Source organism: Patella vulgata, chromosome 3, assembly GCF_932274485.2.
Source record: "Patella vulgata chromosome 3, xgPatVulg1.2, whole genome shotgun sequence".
In the NCBI taxonomy this organism is placed as follows: Eukaryota; Metazoa; Mollusca; class Gastropoda; family Patellidae; genus Patella; species Patella vulgata.
The window spans coordinates 8200001-8222475 of NC_065881.2; the positions used below are offsets into that span (position 1 = coordinate 8200001).

The 22475-nt window shown below is 35.5% G+C and overlaps 1 protein-coding gene across 11 annotated transcripts in view; it reads left to right on the plus strand.

Annotated features, from left to right (window-relative positions):
* The window catches only part of LOC126815931 (uncharacterized), a 39530-nt gene that overhangs the window by 12182 nt on the left and 4873 nt on the right, over positions 1-22475 (plus strand). Inside the window, exons 5-7 of one of the 11 annotated variants that reach the window (XR_007678128.2) lie at positions 1135-1379; positions 5510-5844; positions 7407-11462. The exons of 1 other annotated variant lie outside the window; for it this stretch is intronic. Coding sequence is in view for 8 of the 10 variants with exons in the window: in XM_050542044.2 (XP_050398001.2) it covers positions 5510-5821 (312 nt within the window). In the remaining 2 variants the exon portion in view is untranslated. Of the gene's footprint in view, positions 1-1134; positions 1380-5509; positions 5845-7406; positions 11463-12097; positions 12668-14738; positions 17570-19662; positions 19878-22475 lie in introns of those variants that run through there. 9 more of the 11 variants (XR_007678126.2, XM_056099437.1, XM_050542048.2 and 6 more) reach the window with 9 other exon arrangements.

Consider the following 22475-nt stretch of genomic DNA (forward strand, 5'->3'; position numbering starts at 1 on the left):
TCTCTCTCTCTTGTAAAGCGTTGGTATTCTGTTAAATATTTACAAAGTTATGGTCAATTTTAATTTCATTGATCTATGTTGCTCGAGCGAAAGAAGACACAGACAATTTTTATTGGTAGTGTAGAGACCGGTTGAGCGTAGTTTAATTCGATTTAATCCAAGCCGGGAAATTATCTAGCATTCATATTTTGACTTTCTTTTTCTTAATTAAATGTTAAATAATCGATTTAATTACATATTTAGCATGTATTAAGCCATAAGAAATTTTATATTTTAGCGAAAATGCAAATGATACTTCAAGCCTTTAATGAATATAGGATACATTATAAATCATTGATAAAGTTTAAGTTGTCATACGATAGTTTTATTTTATCAACAGATGTTTGTATTTTTGATGTCAAATATTTACAACAATTGATAGATGAACCTTTCATAAACAATTGATACACGAACCCTTCATAAACCATTTAATATATCTACATAATTCATGACTATGTCTGTATATAAATTACAGTATTTACCATTCTGTATGTTTCTGTTGAAGGGGGATTGATTGTATGGTCGAATGGTTAGCACGTTTACGCTGTATCATAAAACTTTGTGTACTATTTTGTAATGTGGTTCTAATCCGATTTACATCTTAAAAACACATAAAGACAAATTACACATTTTCCATTTTTATTAAATATGAAAATTTAGTGTTTTCAGCTAAAATCGTTGCTGTTCAAATGTCAGTTAGGTAGCTTTTTTGTCTGTTCTCAAGCAGAGCTAATTGTAAAAAGACAGCATACATGTAAGTTTTATATGTTTTCAACAATTTAAATGGGGAATTAGATATGATTTCTATTTTCTGATGTCAGGCATGTCTTCTAAGATAGTGAGAAGACCTTCTATATTAGTGGAATAGCGTGCCAGGTTGAGCTCGCATGGGGACTCCTGGCTGAAAATGCCACTGGACTTTGTATCAACAGTGAAAAAGGGGCATATTCTGGTCATTGTCCGCCACACTCGCGCAATTTGTAGGTCATTATGGTAGATAGGCAGTCATCCCTCACCCCACCCCGACACCCTTTAATTTGGCATTAACGTGAATTTATACGATTTATTTTATTAATAGTAAAATATCTTTTGTAGACTTCACCATGTGAGGGATATGAACAGTGCCCTGTCTGCTTTAAATTCCTACAAAAAGCCTCCATTAAACGCCATATTAAAGAGACACATATAGGAAGTCGAAGAACACATAGACCAGCAGCTTGTTGTTTTTGTGGCCGTGTTTTTAGCCAGTCTAGTAGTTGTAATACACACATGATTAGATGCAAACAAAAACCTCAAAACAACTCCGTGAACACAGCATCAAATTTCTAGATTATTTTCATGTAAGTATTCACTTACTTACTAAGAATTAATTAGATTTGTTCTTGGACTGGAACTTTTGGAATGGGTTTACATTGAAATGGTTCTTTTCCGTTCAGATTTCTAGATAATCACTTACTAAGAATTTATTTTTAATTTTTAAGAATTAGATTTGTTTTTGACTGGAACTTTTAGAATGGGTTTTCTTTGGAATGATTCTTTTCTGTTCTTGGTTTTGTTGGGGTTTTTTTAACACTACAATAACCTTAACTGAATGAAATGAATACGTCATTAGATTTCTAAATTATTTTCATGTAAGTATTCACTTACATGTTATAGGGACTCTTCCGCCCTTCCTTTCCTTTCAAGTGGGAGTTTTTTTTGTCTCCTTCTTGAGATTATTCACTTACTGACTAAGAATTTGTCTTTAGTTTAAGAATTAGATTTGTTTTTGGACTAGAACTTTTAGAATGGGTTTACATTGAAATGGTTCTTTTCTGCTTTTGGTTTTGTGGGTTTTAAGTTTTAACACAACAATATCCTTAAACAATTCAGTGAATACAGCATCAGATTTTTAGATTATTTAAGAATTAGATTTGTTTTTGGACTAGAACTGACTTATTTTACCAAGAATTTGTCATTGATTTAAGAATTAGATTTGTTTTTGGACTGCAACTTTTGGAATGGGTTTACTTTGAAATGGTTCTTTTCTGTTCTTAGTTCAACTCAATGAACACAGCATCAGGATTTACTACTTCATAGTAGGAAAACACAACTGTATGGAGATACTACTTTTTAGTAATAAAACACAACATTATGGATTTACCTTTTCCTGGTAGTAAAACCCAACTTGATTATTCATTGGATTTATTATTTCTTAGTAGTAAAGCACAACTTTATGGATTTATTATTTCATAATAGTAAACACAACTTTATGGATATACTGTTTCTCATTAATAAAACAACAGTTTCTTATTAATAAAACAACAGTTTCTTATTAATAAAACAACAGTTTCTTATTAATAAAACAACAGTTTCTTATTAATAAAACAACTTGACGAATTTACTACTTCCTCGAAGGAAAACACAACTTTATGGATTTACCGTTTTTTTTATTAATAAAACACAGATTTATGGATTTACTGCTTTATAGTAGAAAAGTAATAAATACATAAAGTTGTGATTTATATTACGTGATATTAAAGTTGTGATTTATATTACGTGATATTTATATTTATATTTATATACGGGAGCCACAGTGGCTAGGTGGTTAAGACGCTGGCTCGCTAGCCTGGAGGTCGGGTGTTCGATCCCTGCATTGGCCGAGAAAGTTCATCTGGATTTTCTGACGTGGTTTCCCCTTGTCAGTGCAGAACGGAGGGCCTGACAAGGACAGCTGTCTAGTCCTTCGGATGAGACGGAAAACTGAGGTCCCGTGTATACATTGGAATGCACGTAAAAGATCCCTTGGCAGTTGGAATTCGATATAAGAGTAGGCGATAGTGCCGCTGCCCGGGCAAAATTTCCCTCATAGCACACTGTATGGCGTATGCCCGTCTTCATTAGCCCAGTATAGGAGCAGAACAGTAGGACGTTAAACCCCATTTCATTTTATTTCATTTCATATTTATATACAAACTAAAATAGTTACCCTGTTAAATATAATTGATTAATTTCATTTACAAGACTGTTACGTCAAACTTGTGTTGATCTTTGCAAATAATTGTCCTCTGTGTAACATAGTGTCCAGATAATCAAGACTACATGTATATTGAATATAACATTTGCTTATCAAATGATTCAAGTTGTCTGGGTAATCTGTATGAATGAAGCTGGAGAATAAAAGTCTTCAACGCACATGGTTGTTGGTTGGTCATATATAGAATGATAGATAAATATTACACACTCCGGGTCTGGGGTTTTTTTTATCTTAGTTAAGCATGTTTTTTTTTTATCACATGTAATGCGTGGTGGTATTGTCTGGATTAACTGGAATTGTTTTTAACATTTTTTATGCTATACTTGGACAAGTAGGAAAACTTACAATTAAAATTTGAATCATGAAATTATGAAAAAATAAGAAAACATATCAAAAACACAGGGGTGCCTGTCATGGCTGCTGGGATGTTAATTATTCTTATATAGATAAACCTAGTTAAATATCAACAAAAAATAAAGAAACTCTGGTGGGTTGTTTTTTTTATGGGATGGTCGTTAAATGTAGATCCTGTTTGCTCTTTTACATTTATGCTACAGACAAGAAATTTTTTAGATTTGTTCCTAGTTGTGATATCAAGGTGAAAAAAAAAATCTTAGAGCAAGTGGCTTAATTAGGGTACCCAGAAGTAATGAAATGAAATGAAATGGGGTTTAACATCCTACTGTTTTGCTCCTATACTAGGCTAATGAAGACGGGCATACGCCATACAGTGTGCTATGAGGGAAATTTTGCACAGGCAGCGGCACTATCGCCTACTCTTATATAGCGAATTCCAACTGCCAAGGGATCTTTTACGTACATTTGAATGTTTAGACGGGACCTCGGTTTTTCATCTCATCCGAAGGACTAGACAGTTGTCCTTGTCAGGCCCTCCGTCCTGCATCACTGACAAGGAGAAAACTCGCGGAAAATCGGGATGAAGTACTTAGAAGTAAAATAGTATGGTTTAATGCCTTTAGGGACACTATGGAAGATTAGATAAAGAGCTGGTAGTTTGCACTATAATAGTTAAAAACTACATACATGTAAAGGGAATATTCTGAAAATTTCAGTCAAATTGATCCACTCTGAACTGAGATATTAGCAATTGAATTTTAGGCCTAGCCTCGATCATCATTTCTAAAGTCGGTATAATTAAAAACATAGTCTTGATTATCCATTTTTGGATTTAATCATCAATGAGTGTTAAGCAGCAGATCGGATTCAAATCCAGTGAAAATCTGACACATAAGATGGCATTGAGAGTTGATTATGATCTTTATAAATATCTAATTAATAATTTAGATAACATTTTAGGCCTATAAAAAGACCTGCAATAGACAGATTTAGCTCTTGCATAATGTATGTTTAATATATATATTTTGAGCTCTACGCATCCTTGAAACATCAAACAACTGACAATAATACTAGTTGCATCTTATTTTTCAAGGACACATGTCCACACGTACGTAACTAACGTACGAAAATTAAATGGTAGCTGGCTTTTTTTTAATGCACGTATACAGTGAATGGCCATTTTGCTCAGTAATCCCAGCCAGAATTTGGCTATTTTTTTAAAAGTGCGTTAGAGTTTTAAATTTTTGTTTAGAACTGAAATAAATTAACTTTTAGTCAATCCCCACGCTAAAAACATTAACAGAATTGATTGTGTATATCTGAAATAGACATGACCGAAGCACAAAATAGTGCCAATATGCCGACGTCAAATCTAGAGTTGTAGATGATGTTATTTTTGTGAAAAATCATTAGAAGAAGCGATAAGACGTTCTGTACGGATTATACAGTCCTAAAGGCTGCAAGAAGGCTATTGTTTACAATGTAACATTGTGTCTTGTAATGTTGATAATGATCATAATGATTGTGTTTACATTTGTTTGTTGATGTGACCTCATGACCTGTGACGTTTAGATAACGTCATATGGATATCATGGCTATTCACTGTGTCAGAGTCACTTCTCTGCTGGTAGGGTGAGTCTGTCGTTCAGATTGATGTCCACAGTGACTGTCGTCAAGAATCAAAGTGTTTTATTGGTCATGTGACAGTACAATCCTAGTTATGACACATGATATTGATAAATAAAATGGCCACTTCTGCCATTTTCAGCTTTTCCTAATCTAAATAATGGTCGCTCTCATCATTTGTTGATTCACTATGGTTATTCCCTCAACATTTTTCTGCAGTGTGTTTCGGCAGTCCCCATCCATGTTTCTTCTGCCATTTTGACATGGTCACATGATATATCACATGATTTTGTTTTCAGGCCCATTGTTTTTGATCAGTCGCTGTTTCAGTCAACTCAGACTTAAGGCTTTCTCCAACTGCAGTTAAGACAGAAATAACATTTTTAAGAACAATTCTGACCTTTGAAATTTGTTATTTCTGAAGTTGAAATGATTGATCTAAAAAAAAGACATCTTTTTGTCTATTTGCAGTTGGAGACTGGAAAATACAATAGCATGTCATTAGCAGATGTAGTTCTCAACAAAGGTCAAGAAATGCGTTCTGTACGTCCAGTCTCACAGGAAACATACGATACTATCGTTGATTTAGTGCTAGAAGAATTTAATACCCCCGTTAGATTAAGAACTAACGTACAAAGAAATGCTTTAAAACAATTCTGGAGATGTAAAGGACAATATACTGTTGAGATGATCAATGGAGAAAAGCGTTTGTTTTTTAAAGGTGTGTCCGTTCCAATTAACAATTCGTTGGTTTCACACAGTTCTTATGTCACTATTTATTGAAATTGGAGAGCAGACGTCATGAGGTCAGTTGATGTGTTATATTAAAGATACATTATGGGAGATTAGATAAAGGGCTGGCTGTTCTTGCTATAATAGTTAGAAAATAGATAATGTAAATAAAATATACTGAAAATTTCAGTCTAATTGCTCCACTCTCAACAAAGTTTCGATTATCCATTTTTACGTTTAATTATCCATCACAAAATGTATTCCAAACCTCTGAATATTGGAGACTGGCTATGGTATCGAGAGTTGATTATGGTCTGGATAAGTTAATTAATATCAAATCCATAATTAAGATAAAGTTTCAGTCATAAAGAAAGACCTGCAATTGGCAGATTTAGCTCTTGCATATGTTTGAGAACTCAAACTCAACTACGTACTTATCCCCATCTGCCTTTGGAGGACATCATCATGTTGTTGCAGGACATCACTATAACATAACAAGGAGTCATATTATCTAAAAGTGTACCCTACCATTGCAGGACATCAATATATTGTAGGACATCACTATAACATTGCAGGACATCACTATTACATTGCAGGACATCACTATAACATTGGAGGACATCGCTATAACATTGCAGGACATCACTATTATATTGCAGGAAACCAATCCTTAAAACTAATGGTCCAGGACATCACTATAACATTGTAGGACATCAGAATCTGTATAACATTGTAGGACATCACTATAACATTGTAGGACATCTGTTTAACAGTGTAGGACACCAATTCTTAAAACCAATGATCAACGTGTGTGCGTTGTATTATTGAGTCAAGTGTCATGGTTTCGATTCCCCAGTTGTATGTGACCAGGAGTAGAGTCACCTGTCCAACCATGTGGGTTTTCTCCAGGTTCTCTAGTTTCCTCCCACTGCTAAAGACTCCTACGCGCAAGCAAATTAATGAAATGGAATTAAACCATATGTTAGTACCGAAATGACCTAGTTTGTGTCGAGTGGACGTTAAACCCCATTTCTCTCTCTCTCTCTGAAACTCGACTCGTGTAAGTTTTCCGACGTTTGTGCTCTCTCTTTCTCAGTTTTCAGACAATGTTTGTGGTATTTCTCCATGGCATATGCCGTCTTCATTAGCCCGATTGGGGATCACGTGGCTAAGTGGGTAAGACGCTAGCTCGCTAGCCTGGAGGTCGGGTGTTTGATCCCTGCATTGGCCGAGAAAGTTCATCCAGATTTTCCGGCATGGTTCTCCCTTGTCAGTGATGCAGGACGGAGGGACTGACAAGGAAAGCTGTCTAGTCGTTCGGATGGGACGAAAAACGGAGGTCCCGTGTACACATTGGCGTGCACGTAAAAGATCCCTTGGCAGTTGGAATTCGATATAAGAGTAGGCCGTAGTGCCGCTGTCCGGGCAAAATTTCCCTCATAGCACACTGTATGGCGTATGCCCGTCTTCATTAGCCCAGGTTAGGAGCAGAACAGTAGGACATTAAACTCCATTTCATTTCATTTCATTTCATTTCATTAGCCCGATTGGTGCAGAACAGTAAGATGTTAAAGTTAAGCCATGTTTCATTTCATTTCATTCTGAAGATTAAGACTATATTTTTTGTCTGTTGCAGTTGCTGAAGGACGAGTTCAATATACAATGTAATTCTGGGCAAACGTTCCATCAAGTACCGCGAGATATTCGGGCTTTACGACCGGTCTTGCCCGAATCGTATGAAACAATAATTAGTTTAGTGATGGGAGAATTTAATACACCTGTTAAGCTGCGTACTACACTACAGAAGAACGCAATTATTCAGTTTTGGAGAAACAAAGGAAAATATTCCGTGGAAGAGGTCGATGGTGAAAGACGTTTATTTTTTAACGGTGTGCCAGTTTTGATCAATATTGATATGAATCCACCATCTTGTTAGTTTGTGACGAAGTCAGTGACTTTCTTGATAATTTTACTGGATATCTGTTTATACAAGTCTGTTTTAAAGATACATTATGTAAGATTTAGATAAAGAGCTGACCATTCTTGCTGCAATAGCTCAAAAATAGATAATGCAAAATGAAAATTTTGATAATTTCATTCAAATTACTTATTCTGAGCCAAGTTATCACTGTTAGTAGTTTTGACAAGATGTGTGCATTGTGGTAACCAAGGCACTGGTATATTCGAGACTTAGCCTCTCTTACCCATTTTTAAATTAAATTTTTAAATGGCGAACCTTTCTTATCTAGTTAAAATCTTAAGTATTCGATGGCATCGAGAGTTGATTATGGTCTTGTTTTGTTTATAACTGCCTAATTAACAATTAAGATAACATTTAAGGCCAAAAGAAAGACCTGCAGTAGGCATATTTAGCTCTTACATAATGCATGTTTAAGGTTGCAAATTGTGAATGGAATAATCTATTATCTTTACTGAGAAGAATAAACAGTTTACAGAGAAGAAATAAACAAGTTACCTTTGAGATAATTTAGTTTGTGACGAAGTCAGTGACTTTCTTGATAATTTTATTGGTTATATGTTTATACAAATCAGTTTTTTTAAATTTGCAAACTGTGAAGAAATAATCTACATATCAGGCCTGTGTATGTGTGTGTGGGGGGTCGGGGCAAGTGGATGCAATGCGAAGCCAACAACATAACGTACCCATATCAAAGTATGGGCGCCCCATAAAGCCAAGTGACATTGTTTGGCTGCTCCCCCTTGCCCCCCTGCTACCTACGGGCCTGCATATATTTACTGGGAGGTAAGAAACAATTTACAATTTTACAATGAACAATTTACGATTTTGTGAGAAGAACAATTTACGATTTTGTGAGAAGAACATATGAACAATTTACGATTTTGTGAGAAGATATGAACAATTTACGATTTTGTGAGAATATATGAACAATTTACGATTTTGTGAGAAAATATGAACAATTTACGATTTTGTGAGAAGATATGAACAATTTACGATTTTGTGAGAAAATATGAACAATTTACGATTTTGTGAGAATATATGAACAATTTATGATTTTGTGAGAATATATGAACAATTTACGATTTTGTGAGAATATATGAACAATTTATGATTTTGTGAGAAAATGTGAACAATTTATGATTTTGTGAGAAAATGTGAACAATTTACGATTTTGTGAGATGTTATCAAGCCTTTATTTTAATATTGTGAGTCCAAGTTTTGTGTCGAAATATTATCACAAGACATTTTGTATTTTATATTACATATCTTGGTCATTTCACTTGAATCATTACGATGGCTGTGTTGTTTTTGTTATAAATGATATTTTTATTCAGATTTGTATCTGAATAGGGATTGGGGAACAGGCATAACCTATATTAAACCTGTCTCCCTGATGGCTGTGTTGTTTTCCGTATGGAACTCGGAAGTGGTTTTGTCCGTTCGTCTGTGTGTCTGTCCTTTACACATTTTAAAACACAATAACTATGTTTCTAATTGAGGTAGAATGTTTAGAAGTTGTCAAAATATTTTTTGAATAGTTGTCAGTTCAATGATGATCATTTTCTACTCAGGCTAAGCAGTAGATCGTAAGCAATTTGATTTGTCACGGTTTTGGAATAATTGATTATTGAGTTGCAGTTATAAAACCTTGTGTATAGTTTTTAATGTGCATTTTCTGCTTAAAGTAGAGAAATAAGCAATTTGATTTTGTCATGGTTTTGGAATAATGGACAATTGAGTTGCAGTTATGAAACCTTGTGTATAGTTTCATTGCATCAATACCTTAACTGAATTTTATGATGAGCATTTTCTGCTAAGGCTAAGTAATAAGCAATTTGATTTGTCAGGGTTTTAGAATAATGGATAATTGAGTTGCAGTTATGAAACCTTGTGTATAGTTTCATTACATCAATACCTTGACTTAGTTTTATGATGATCATTTTCTGCTTAGGCTAAGTAGAGAGATAAGATAAGCCATTTGATTTGTCATTCTGTCATTGAGTCGGCTGGCATGGTTTTGATTCCCTGGTTGTAAGTGACAAGGAGTAGGGTCACCTGTCCATCCTTGTGGGTTTTCTCCAGGTACTCTGGTTTCCTCCCACTGCTAAGGACTCCTACGCGCAAGTGAATTATTGAAATAAAATTCAACCATATGTTAGTCCCGAAATGACCTAGTTTGTGTTGCATGGACTCTCTCTCTCTCTCTCTCTCTCTCTCTCTCTCTGATTTGTCATTACCTTAAAACAAAATTACTCTGATTCTGTGGTAGTTGTGTGTTGTTTCATCACATCTATACCGTAAAATGATTTGCGACAATTTTGGGATTAAGGCTTTGGACATCAGCCTCACTGTTGGCTTGATATTTATGTAATGAGTTTATTTTGTTTTAAACAGTATTCATTTCAAAAGTACAATTTAAAGACATAAAAAAATAGGATGCAAAAACAAGCCAAGTAGGTTTGAATTAATTTGGTTACTTGTGGGTAGTGTGTACCGGTATGTAATTATAGACAAAGCATAATAACAGTATTTTTAGTTATGGTACAAATAAGCCAAGTAGGCGTATATTAATTTGGTTATTTGTGGATAGTATGTATGTGTATTATATGTAGCCTATAATTTCAAGTTATATAGACAAAGAATAAATACAGTATTTTAGTTATGGTACAAATAAATGAGTTTACTGTGTAATACGCCTCCTATATATATAAATAAATAACTTAAAAAGTGTAATATGTCTACTACATATAAAAATAAATAACTTAAAAAGTGTAATATGTCTACTACATATAAAAATAAATGAGTTTACTGTGTAATACGTCTACTACATATATAAATAAATGAGTTTACTGTGTAATATGTCTGCTGCATATATACATGTAAATAAATGAGTTCACTGTGTAATACGTCTACTACATGTACATATATAAATAAATGAGTTTACTGTGTAATACGTCTACTACATATATAAATGAATAAGTAGTCTAATACATATATAAATAAATGAGTTCACTGTGTAATACGTCTACTACACATATAAATGAATGAGTTTACTGTGTAATACGCCTCCTATATATATAAATAAATAACTTAAAAAGTGTAATATGTCTACTACATATAAAAATAAATAACTTAAAAAGTGTAATACGTCTACTACATATATAAATGAATGAGTTTACTGTGTAATACGTCTACTACATATATAAATGAATGAGTTTACTGTGTAATACGTCTACTAGATATATAAATAAATGAGTTTACTGTGTAATACGTCGACTACATATATAAATAAATGAGTTTACTGTGTAATAAATCTAATACATATATAAATGAATGAGTTTACTGTGTAATATGTCTACTACATATATAAATAAATAGTTTACTGTGTAATACGCCTATACGCTACTACCTACATAAATGATGGGTTTGAATGAGTTTACTGTGTAATACGCCTACTACATATATCAATGAATGAGTTGTCTACTACATATATAAACAAATGAGTTTACTGTGTAATATGTCTACTACATATATAAATGTTTACATGTCGTTTTATTCTTGAAATATCTATGTGTAATGATATACCGTACATCCGATGAATATTAAATTTTGTATATTAATAAATAACTGACAGTATTTGATAATTTGGTGTTGTGTATTTCAGAAAAGGATTTTTTTCAGATCCTTCGTCATTTATAGTTGGGGTATGATTTGCCCATGTCTTAATCCAGTTTCGCTAAAGATCTAGTGTAACCCAAAATAAAACTTTCTGGTACATGTGGCAACTGGATTGGGTTCGATTCCCCGGTTGTACGTGACAAGGAGTAGGGGCGCCTGTCCAACCTCATGGGTTTTCTCTGGGTCATCTGGTTTCATCCCACTGCTAAAGACCCCTACGCGAAAGCGAGTTATTGAAATAAAAATGAACCATGTGTTAGTCCCAAAATGTCCTAGTCTGTGTCGAGTGGACGTTAAATCCCATTTCTCACTTTCTCTCTGTAATCCAGTTTGTTCATCTGTTTTTGGGAGTTTGGGTGGATGAATGGGATTAATGCATGACTTTGGATCACATGGTCCGTCATGGTGTGGTTTTGATTCCCTGCTTGTACATGACAAGGAGGAAGGGTTGTCTTTCCAACCTCATGAGTTTTCTCTCGGTCCTACAGTTTCCTCCCACTGCTAAAGACCCCTTTGCACAAGTAAATTATTGAAATAAAATTAAACCATATATTAGTCATGGAATGACCTAGATACAATAAAACCCATATTTTCTCTCTCTCTCTCCAAGTTGGAGAATTTAGGACATTAGGATTTTTAAGTGACCTCTTGGTTGTTTTGTCTTGCAGATGATAGTGGACAGAGACAGGTTGCTGATAGCTCCTAGACGTCTGCCAAATATCAAACCTGTGAGTCGAGAAACAAAAGACACCATAGTTGATATCATTTTAGGACGATTCCACATCCCTAAAAGAGAGAGATCGTTAATTCAGAAGGCAGCTTTTGTTAGATATTATAGATCGGGGAAAGAGAAATGGTCGGTTCATCCTTCTCAAGATGGATATAAACTTTACTTCTGTGACTGTGAAGTAGAAATTAACGATTGATTTAATATGTGAATTAATTAGCTGTTAATTGGTGCAATATGAACTTTTATTCTATGACTGTGGACTAGTGAAATTAATCACCAGAGATGGGATTTCGCCCGTATATTCCGGACATGTCCGACGCTATTTTCCAAACGTCCTAAATTGTCTGACCAGGAATATGCCCAATCGGACATCAAGACATGGTGAATAATATTCAAAATTCCAAAATTAATATAGTGTACTGAGTGTATAACTACATGTACCACTCAACCCTACATGTATTATCGTTGATAATAGGCTGGATTGATTAGGTAACACCACTCTCGGGGGGGGGGGGGGGGTAGTAAACATTTGTAAATCTGACACTCGTTATGTAATCTAGACAGACCATTTTAATCTAGGCGACAACAGGAACTCCATATTGTTCGATGATTCTCGATGAATTATAGTAATTAGCCAGAAGTGGTTTGAAAATAAACTTTAAATACAGAAACTCTAACTAAAACAGCACAAAGTTACGATGCCCGAGTTGTAGTGAATTAGTGATTGGTGAAATATGTGAATTAGTGCAGTATTAATCTTTGAGTTTAGGAGTGTTTTTTGTGTTTTACCGACTTATATCTAGAAATACGAAAACTCCCACTAAAACAGAACAGCTACATGATACCTGAGTTAGTGAATTAGCGATTGATTGAATATGTGAATTAATTATCTGTGAATTAGTGCAGTATTGATCTTTGAGATTAGGATAGGCTATCAACAGTATTTTTGACTTTTATTTGTTATGAACTGATTCCTTTATTTAACACTGATAGTTCCGGATATCGTGTGTTGCATGGATAACAAATTTCGTGTTCATTATAATAGATCTACTTGATATTTATGCAACCTTCAACACCACTAACAATAATTCTCAGCAGAATCGACTGGTTCATTTAATCCGTCTGAATGAGCACTGATTTCAGACAAGTCATCAAATTGTTTATGTAATTGATGTCACAGAAAATGTTTGAAATAGGGTGTACCACAAGGCTCATTCCTTGGACCAATACTGTTTGCAGAATTAATAAGGATTATCATTTGTTAGCAGACACTATACTAATCGTTATGTAAGTGTGTAACTGGTAACAATAAACGAGAAAACTTGAAATAGTTTGTACTACAAGACTCAGTCATTGGTTGGACCAATACAGTTTCTATTACTATGTGATGCTCCATTACAGGTTCAGGATATCTTGATTGACATGGATGACAATTGTCCATTTCATCCTACTGGCTCAAGGCCCGTCAAGGGGTGTCATTGAGTCATGTGGCATGATTTTGATTCTCCGCTTGTATGTGACAAGGAGGAGGGTCGCCTGTTCAACCTCATGGATTATATCCGGGCCCTCCACACCACACAATATATCTTGTCGGTCCTGTAATTAGACAATTGTATTCAAAGGTTGAATGAACTTGAAGATGTCTTCTCAGTAATTAGCTTCTTTGACATTCACAAATCCAATAATGGAATTTTACAATTCAATGCCCTGTGAATAATGAATTCATATCAGTGAACATTGTAAATCCCCTCATGCCTAAATTAGTCTTATGTTATTTTATGGACTGCTAAACATACATGTACAGTCGTAAGAATAAAAACCAAGGTCTTGAGGTCACACAGTTAGTACATTGATGGACAAAAGGGTTGGCATTAGCAGATTGTCCATATTTAATGGAATGGGGTTTAACATCCTACTGTTCTACTCCGACTGGACTAATAAAGATGGGCATATGTCAGACAGTGCTATGAGAAAAATTTTGCTCAGACAGCGGCACTTCAGCCTCTTCTTGTATTGAATTCCAAATGCGTACACAGGACCTCGATTTTGCGTTCTATCTGAACAACTAGACAACTGTTCTTGTCAGGTCTTCACCAAGTAACTTTCTTGGCCAACAACGGGAGCGAACCTTGAACCTCCAGGCTAGTAAGCCAGTGTCTTAATTACTCACTGAACCACCACCTCTGCATATACAAAAAAAAATAACCATTAGTCGCCAAGGAGGTTGGATGCCTGAAAGATTAGAGCATGCGTGTTGTATCATAAGGTCTGCCAATGAGTCAACTGGCGTAGTTTTGATTCCCCAGTTGTACATGACAAGGAGTAGGGACACCTGTCCAACCTCGTAGGTTTACCTCACACTGCTAAACCCCTATGCGCAAACGAATTATTGAAATAAAATTGAACCATGTGTTAGTCCCGAAATGACCGAGTTTGTGTTTAGTGGATGTTAAACCGATCTCTCTGTCTCTGTCTGTCTCTCTCTCTCTCCAAATTAAAGTGTTGAACCTAATTTTATTCGTTTTAATTAGATATGATTAGATTTTAAGTGGCGTCATTGGTTATTTTATGTCTTGCAGATGTTCTTGGGCAGAGAAGTACCTCAGGCAACTCCTGGACGCCCGTCTAATTTAAAATCTGTGAGTCGAGAAACAAAAGACACCATAGTAGACATCATTCTGGGAAGGTTTCGCGTACCCCAAAGAGAGAGATCGTTAATTCAGAAGGCAGCTTTTGTTAGATATTATAGATCGGGGAAAGAGAAATGGTCGGTTCATCCTTCTCAAGATGGATATAAACTTTTCTTCAGTGACTGTGAAGTAGAAATTTTAGATTGATTAATAGGTGGATTAATTTGTTGATATTATTCTAGGACAGTTTTCGTGTTAGATATTATAAATCGGGGAAAAGCGAAGTGGTCAGTACATCATTCTCAAAATGGATATAAACTTTACTTCTGTGACTTGTGACTGGAATTTTCAGTCATTACACATATTGCCTGATGCTCAAAGGCTGTTCGCGAAATGACTGATTAGTTTAGTCATTATACGAAATGTTCGTTCGTTCATTCCTAGAGTTTTACGTCCACTTCCACCAAGGGTTGATATCGTAGACAAGTGTTTCCTAAGAAACTAACTGGAGGAAGCCATAGGAAATAGGAATGATCCAGTTTGATTTTGTAGGGTAATGCCCAAGGTAGATCTCATCGAAAGGAGAAAATCCGGGGTGATATAAACTTTTCTTCTGGGACTGTGAATTAGAAATTAGTGGTTGACAAAATTCAGATTCTCATACAATATGTGTAGTTTAATGGTCGAGTGTGAGACATTAAGTAATGTATTGATATTGTACAAGTGCTATATCTGTATATTATGCAATGTCTTACACAAGACCATTAAACAACTTAAAATACAGACACTATCCAGGATGTGCATTTCAAGGAAATATACGTGAAGCGCATCCAATATCGCAACTAGTATAAATAATGTACGCTTGGCACATTGCCCGTTCTATTATTTCAAATAATGGTATGCCAACATCAAATGATGACGTCACATCTGATTGCTTGCAATGGAAGGCTAAAATTAAATCATTTACACTTTAGAGCTGCAATTGTTTTAGGACTGCCTGTAAGAACTAAAAGGTGTTGCAAGACTGATAGCTACAAATGTATGACTAATACTACAAGTGTTGTAGTGCTAATATTGCATGTGTTGTAGTTCTAATAGCTACAAGTGTTGTAGTGCCAAGACTGCATGTGTTGTAGTTCGAATAGCTACAAGTGTTGTAGCTATAATAGCTACAAGTGTTGTAGTGCCAATAGCTACAAGTGTTGTAGTGCCAATAGCGACAAGTGACGTAGTTCTAATAGCTACAAGTGTTGTAGTGCCAAGACTGCATGTGTTGTAGTTCTAATAGCTACATGTGTTGTAGTGCCAATAGCGACATGTGATGTAGTGCCAATAGCTACAAGTGTTGTAGTGCTAATTTCTACAATTGCTGTAGGATTAATACTACAAATGTTGTAGTGCCAATATCTTCAAGTGCTAAGACATACGACTAATACACGTAGCTACAACAGTTGTAGTGCTAATACAAATACTGCATGTGTTTTAGTGCTAATACTACAAGTTTTGTAGTGCCGTAGGAATGCTCTGCTAAAGTTGTAGACCTAATACTACAAGTGTTTTAGGACTAACACTACATGCTGTAAGTGTGGACTACAAATAGCTACAGATGTACATGAGGCAGAATATGCTTACACTTTCTAGACCATTGAGTACCCCCTTTTACCGCAAGAGATCCTTGCATTCTTGTAGACTCATATATGTATGGGATTTGATTTAACATTGTTGGTGTCTGAACTGTATTCATGCTTTGTTTGCTCGTTTAGATTGTTTTGTATAGTAGCCATTACAGGGGCATATCCAGGAATTTTAGCAGGGGGGGGGTCCGGAGTGAAGACAACGCCAAGTTTGGTGTGGTTTGGGGGATTACTTGAGAAGATCTGAAACAATATTTCTGCTCATTTAGCTGCATATGTATGTGTTTAAGAGTGGAGTGAGTGTAGCAGTGCTATGCATTGCTCAGTCGCTGATTAGATTTAATAATAATAATAATATTAATAATTTATTTATAATGCACGTATTACCAATATAAAATACTGCTCAATGCCGCAGTTAACGTTTTGTGGAAATCACACATAGAAAAATAAAATAAAATTAAATGGATGATAAAATAAATTAAAGCAAAGAAATTTGAAAAGCAAAGATGCCAAAAACTCCCCACATCCAACGCATAACCCATATTCTCTTCTGCTACACATTTTATTAGCCTTGTCATCGTCTAGTATTGACTCTGGTTATACACATGGTGTATTTTGTTCTTAATATCTCAGATTATGGTTTCACACAGGAATAACAATGAAACAGTTTGTTTCTACATTTTATATCAAGCACTGGATACATAGGTTACAAGCATAGGTTACATTACTGTACTTAAACTTTGCATACTTAAAATTCGCTCTACGACTAACTCACAGATTAAGTTTACTGACGGAACACGCTCAGTAACAGACTGTTTCATTGGTTAAACCCTGACATTACCCAGAATGTGGCTTATATAACAACTCTTACAGATCCTAGTGTAGTAAAGACAAGTAAAATGAAATTTTGAACTATAAGAATCGTAACGAAATAGGATCTGTGTTTTAATCAGATTGGTAACACTATATTGTCATATATTTTGTCACATGCATGCATATATATACACATAATGCTTTTAAGGATATTATACACAATTTATTTTTTTTTGTTATAAAGTTGTTTAATTGTATATACAGTATAATATACATCATATCAATTGTTGGAATTGGTAAAGTTTGCCTGAAGAAGCTTAATAAAGCGAAAAATACTTGCAAAAACCTAGTTTTCTTTCCTAAAACATCTTTATTTCGAATATATATATATATATGATTTAGAATAATGGTACAAAACTTGTGTTTGTTTTAATTTCACTCCACAAAGAAAATGCACATACGTTGTTGGACAATTTAAAAAAGAGGGAGAGGGGGGGAGGTCATTAGCAGTTAGGGCGGGGGCAGGGGACACAGAGAACCCAGAGAAAAGCCAGAAGGTTGGACAGGCGATCATCGCCATGCCACTTGACCATTCGATCAAACACCCCCAACCCCTCCCCCCCAGTTTCAGAAAGAATTCTTGTTGTTTACTGTAGACATTCTTATATAAACATATGAAGAGTCCCGGGGAAGAACGATCTAAGTCACATTTTTGTCTTTTCGCATAAAAGGCAAAACAGACTTTTGGACGAGAATGCTTGATGCGAACAGAAAAACGATTGGGTTTAGTTACTTCAAAATGATGTTTAATACGAATCATAATTACCAGTACAACAACTAACTTTCACTTTTTAGCCAAATTAAGGTCAAATAAATACAATGGACTTGTATTTGTCCTGGAGGCCATTTCATAAGGGCCTTGGTTCGATGGGACTCTGATCGTTTTTACCTGAAATTGATTGTTGCACAGAAAGCTTATACAATTTGCTACCAGATGGCTTCATTAACTGGGGTTCATTAAAAAAGTGACTTAGATCGTTCTTGACCGGGGCTCTTCATATAGATGTTGAGATCAAATAGACTTTGTTTCATCATGTCACAAAGTCGATTTTCTTGTTGTAGTTACATGATTGCTTCCTGTAATTGTTGATGACAGTCTGCAATTATCACTACATAGTTCTTTTTCAAATAGAATCCACGTTGGCTCAGTGAGTAAGACATTAGCGTGCTAACCTGGGAGTCCTGTGTTGGATCCCCGTGTTGACAGAAAAAATTCATCAGGATTTTCCGAAGTGGTTCCCCCTTGTCAGTGGCATAGGTCGAAGATAGAAATGGGGTTTAACATCCACTCAACACAAACTAGGTCATTTCGAGACTAAGACATGGTTCAATTTTATTTTAATAATTCGCTTGCGTGTAGGGGTCTTTAGCAGTGGGAGGAAACCCGGAGGACCCGGTGAAAACCCACGGGGTTGAACAGGTGACCCTACTCCTTGTCACATACAATCGGGGAATTGAAACTCCGCCAGTTGACTCAATGACAGACCGTATGAAACAGCTAACCATTTGGCCATCCAACCAGGCCTGGAAATAACGGTTTTAGATGTACCTGACAAAATATCAGGCATTAATGAAATAGTACCTGACATTTTCAACTTAGTGCCGGACATGTGTTAATAATATCAATAAAAAAGACAAATCAGTGCCTGACAAAATGACAGGCACCAGAGGTTTTGTGCCTGACAATGCCTGAATCAGTGCCTGACATTGTCTGTGACAGGTGCCTTATTTCCAGGCTTGCATCCAACCCCCCTTGGGTCGGAGAGACATCTTGCAAGGGTTAACATATGGGACATTTTCTCGGTGAATCTTGTAGACTTAAACATACATTATGCAACAGCGAAATCTGCCTATCGCAGGCCTTTCTTTAGGCCTGAAATGTTATCTAAATTATTAATTAACTTATCTAGACCATAAAAAACTCTCGATGTCATCGCTAGCCTGCGATATTTACTGGAATGGAATCCTATCTGCTGCTCAACGCTCATTGATGATTAAATCAAAAAATGGATAATCGAGACTATGTTTTTTTATCGTACCGACTTTAGTAATGATGATCGAGGCTAGGCCTAAAATTCTCGGTTCAGAGTGGATCAGTTTGACTGAAATTTTCAACAAATTTACTTTACATTATCTAGTTTTTAAATATTATAGTGAGAACTGCCAGCTCTTTATCTAATCTCCCATAATGTATCTTTAAACGTCTTTAAAAATGAGACTTTTATACTAAACTAAATTCGCTTGCATTGGGTTATGAATATCATGAAAATCTTCATTCATGCTTTAGAATTGAAATAAGTTGCAGCTGCCAAAAATACGAAACTTTTGGGCCCCATTCTCAATAATTTGTTCATTTGTAATTTTAGAACATGTATGCAACAGACTGTAATGATGTTGACCCAGCTATTTGTCCTATATGTGGAAAACAGTTACGATACAGAAGAAACCTTCGAGACCATATCAAACAAACCCATCTTAACATCAAATTTAACTGTTCCAAATGTCAGAGAGCATTTTCACAAAAGCGTTACATGTTAAGACACGAAGTCAGCTGCAATTATTCAAATCTTCCAAACTAAAGGTAGGCAATGAATGAATGAAATGAAATGGGGTTTAACGTCCTACTGTTCTGCTCCCACTGGGCTATTGAAGATGGGCAGTGTGATATTAGGGAAATTTGGCCCAGGCAGCTGCACTATGGCTTACTCTTAATCAAATTCCCACTGCCAAGGGGTCTTTTACGTGCATGCCAATGTATACACGAAACCTCGGTTTTTCGTCCCATCTGAATGACTAGAAAGATGTCCTTGTCAAGCCCTCTTTCCTGCTCCACTGACAAGGGCAAACCTCTTAAAGTATTTAAGGCAATTTAAAATGAAAAAATAAAGTCTGTTATTATTAAAAAAACATGTCATATCTAATCGATTCTAAACCGCTATGCTTTGTAACTAGTATCAAGTTACTTTTAAGTTTTCGAACTGGCAATATACCCGTTCCACGGCCAAATCTATTTGTTAAGGTCAGCTCAATTTTCGTCAAGGTCACTGAGATATAAGTAAGGTTAGGGCACGTGATTGTTGGCGAGATTGTAGGTTAGGGTTAGGGTAAGCAGTGGGCCTAGGTCCAGGGTTGGGATGAGCGCTAGCCCTGTTAACATCTCGTGACCTTTGTCCAAACTTGAAGTTGGCCTCAACAAATTGTACTATTTTACAATATTCCAATTAATTGATGATACAAATTTCATCTTAACACACCTAATTTAAAAAATTGGAAAAAATCAACTAAATGATTTGAAAAGCCTGATGTAAAGCTGTTCAAATGTGACTTGGATTTAAAAATATTTTTGAACCCTCTGGACAAGTAAAATAGGATTTAATGGATAATTTACACAACAGGTAGAACACTAACACATCTAATACTTAGAATAAGGCTATTTTTTATTTTCTGGAGCTGTCAAGCCAACAAGAGTGTTATTGTCCCTTTAAACCATTGATTTTCAACAAGTGTGCCACTTGATCTTCTAAGTGTGCTGCAAAATTTTGAACGGCACACTAATAAAATGCAAAAAACCTTGTGATCCCAATTGAGTATAAACAGGTGTCTACTGATACGCTCATATCTGTGTTTTTCTTTATTTAGTTTGAGTCATTCTAAGTGTGTCTATCTATGGTTATATTCCGTCTGACTTACCATGTTTTTATTTTGCAAAATTCAAATATTTTTCAAATATATTTAGCCAGGTGTGCCGCTATGTTTTTCACGTGTTCCAAGGTGTGCCGTTGGCCCAAAAAAGGGTTGAGAACCACTGCTTTAAACCATCAAACATAATATATCAAATGGCAATTCATCAAAACAGACTAAAGGGCCCCCAAAACTACCCGAGAATATTAACCCCTTTAAAGCCTCCCACCTCCATCCCCCCTCACCCAACCCACCATCCCTGGTATCACCGCACGCTGATCAGCTGGGAATATTCACTAAGCCGATACAATAAATAGGCTTTCACAACACCCCAGTGAAACAGATTGTTAAAGATACATACGAGTTGGCAGTTCTCACTATAATAGTTAAAAACTAGATAATGTAAAGGCAATTTGCTGAAAATTTCATTCAAATTGATCCACTATGAACCGAGAACAAAGCGATTGAATTCCGCCTACGATAAACAGCATAGTCTCGATTAACCATTGAATCGTTAAATCGGGAAGGAAAGTTATGCAGCAAATAGTCTCACAATCCACTAAAGATTGCAGGCTAGCGATGCCATCTAGAGTTGATTAATTATGGTCTGGATAAGTTAATTAATGTCTAATTAATAGTTTATATAACATTTCAGGCCTAAAGAAAGATCTGCAATAGACAGATTTAGCTCTTGCATAATGTATGTTTAACATTGCTGTACTGACAAATCCCTACCTCATTACAATATAACCGGCAAATAAATGATAGACAATGATTTTATTTTATAAACAATATGTTATTTCAATATGGAATCGGAACAGACTGGGCCTATTTTGTGTCTCTCCATGATGGTAATAACAATTACTTTATTTCTAACCACAATGGCCGTACTATTATTGTTGCTAATTTTATTGTATAGCAACAGCCTTGAGATTTTATCAGTGTTATACTATGGAAGCTATCTCATTGATAAATTTTAATTACCGGTAATATAATTAGATCTATTCAAGGCATTGACTGGAACTATGTCAGAAAGGTTGTTTAAAATTGTAAAATTCCCAATTTGTACACAGTTATGATTCCCAAGAGGATACCTGAGTCGGAGAAATATCAGGCCGCGATCTCGACCAGTAATGAGCCATGAAAAGAATTCTGATGAGCTGTTTGGTACTTGAGTTGGCGTAATTAGATATACAAGTAAGGGGGTGAAATGAGTATACAAATAATATACAAAACAGTCTGGGTTTGCTCAGATGGCATGTTTTGGATTGTTGGACCTTCTGAAATGAAATGGATTTTAATACTCTACCTTTCTGAACCAGCTGAACTAATGTAGGCTTTCATACGCCATGTAGCGTGCTATGAGGGACATTTTGCCACATTTTGCTCTATTAACGGTGTGTGGGCTACACTTACATGATGTCATTGGCTTTTCATAACGTGGGGGATCAAGTGGTGGCTAAGTGGGTAAGACGCTGGCTCGTTAGCCTGGAGGTCG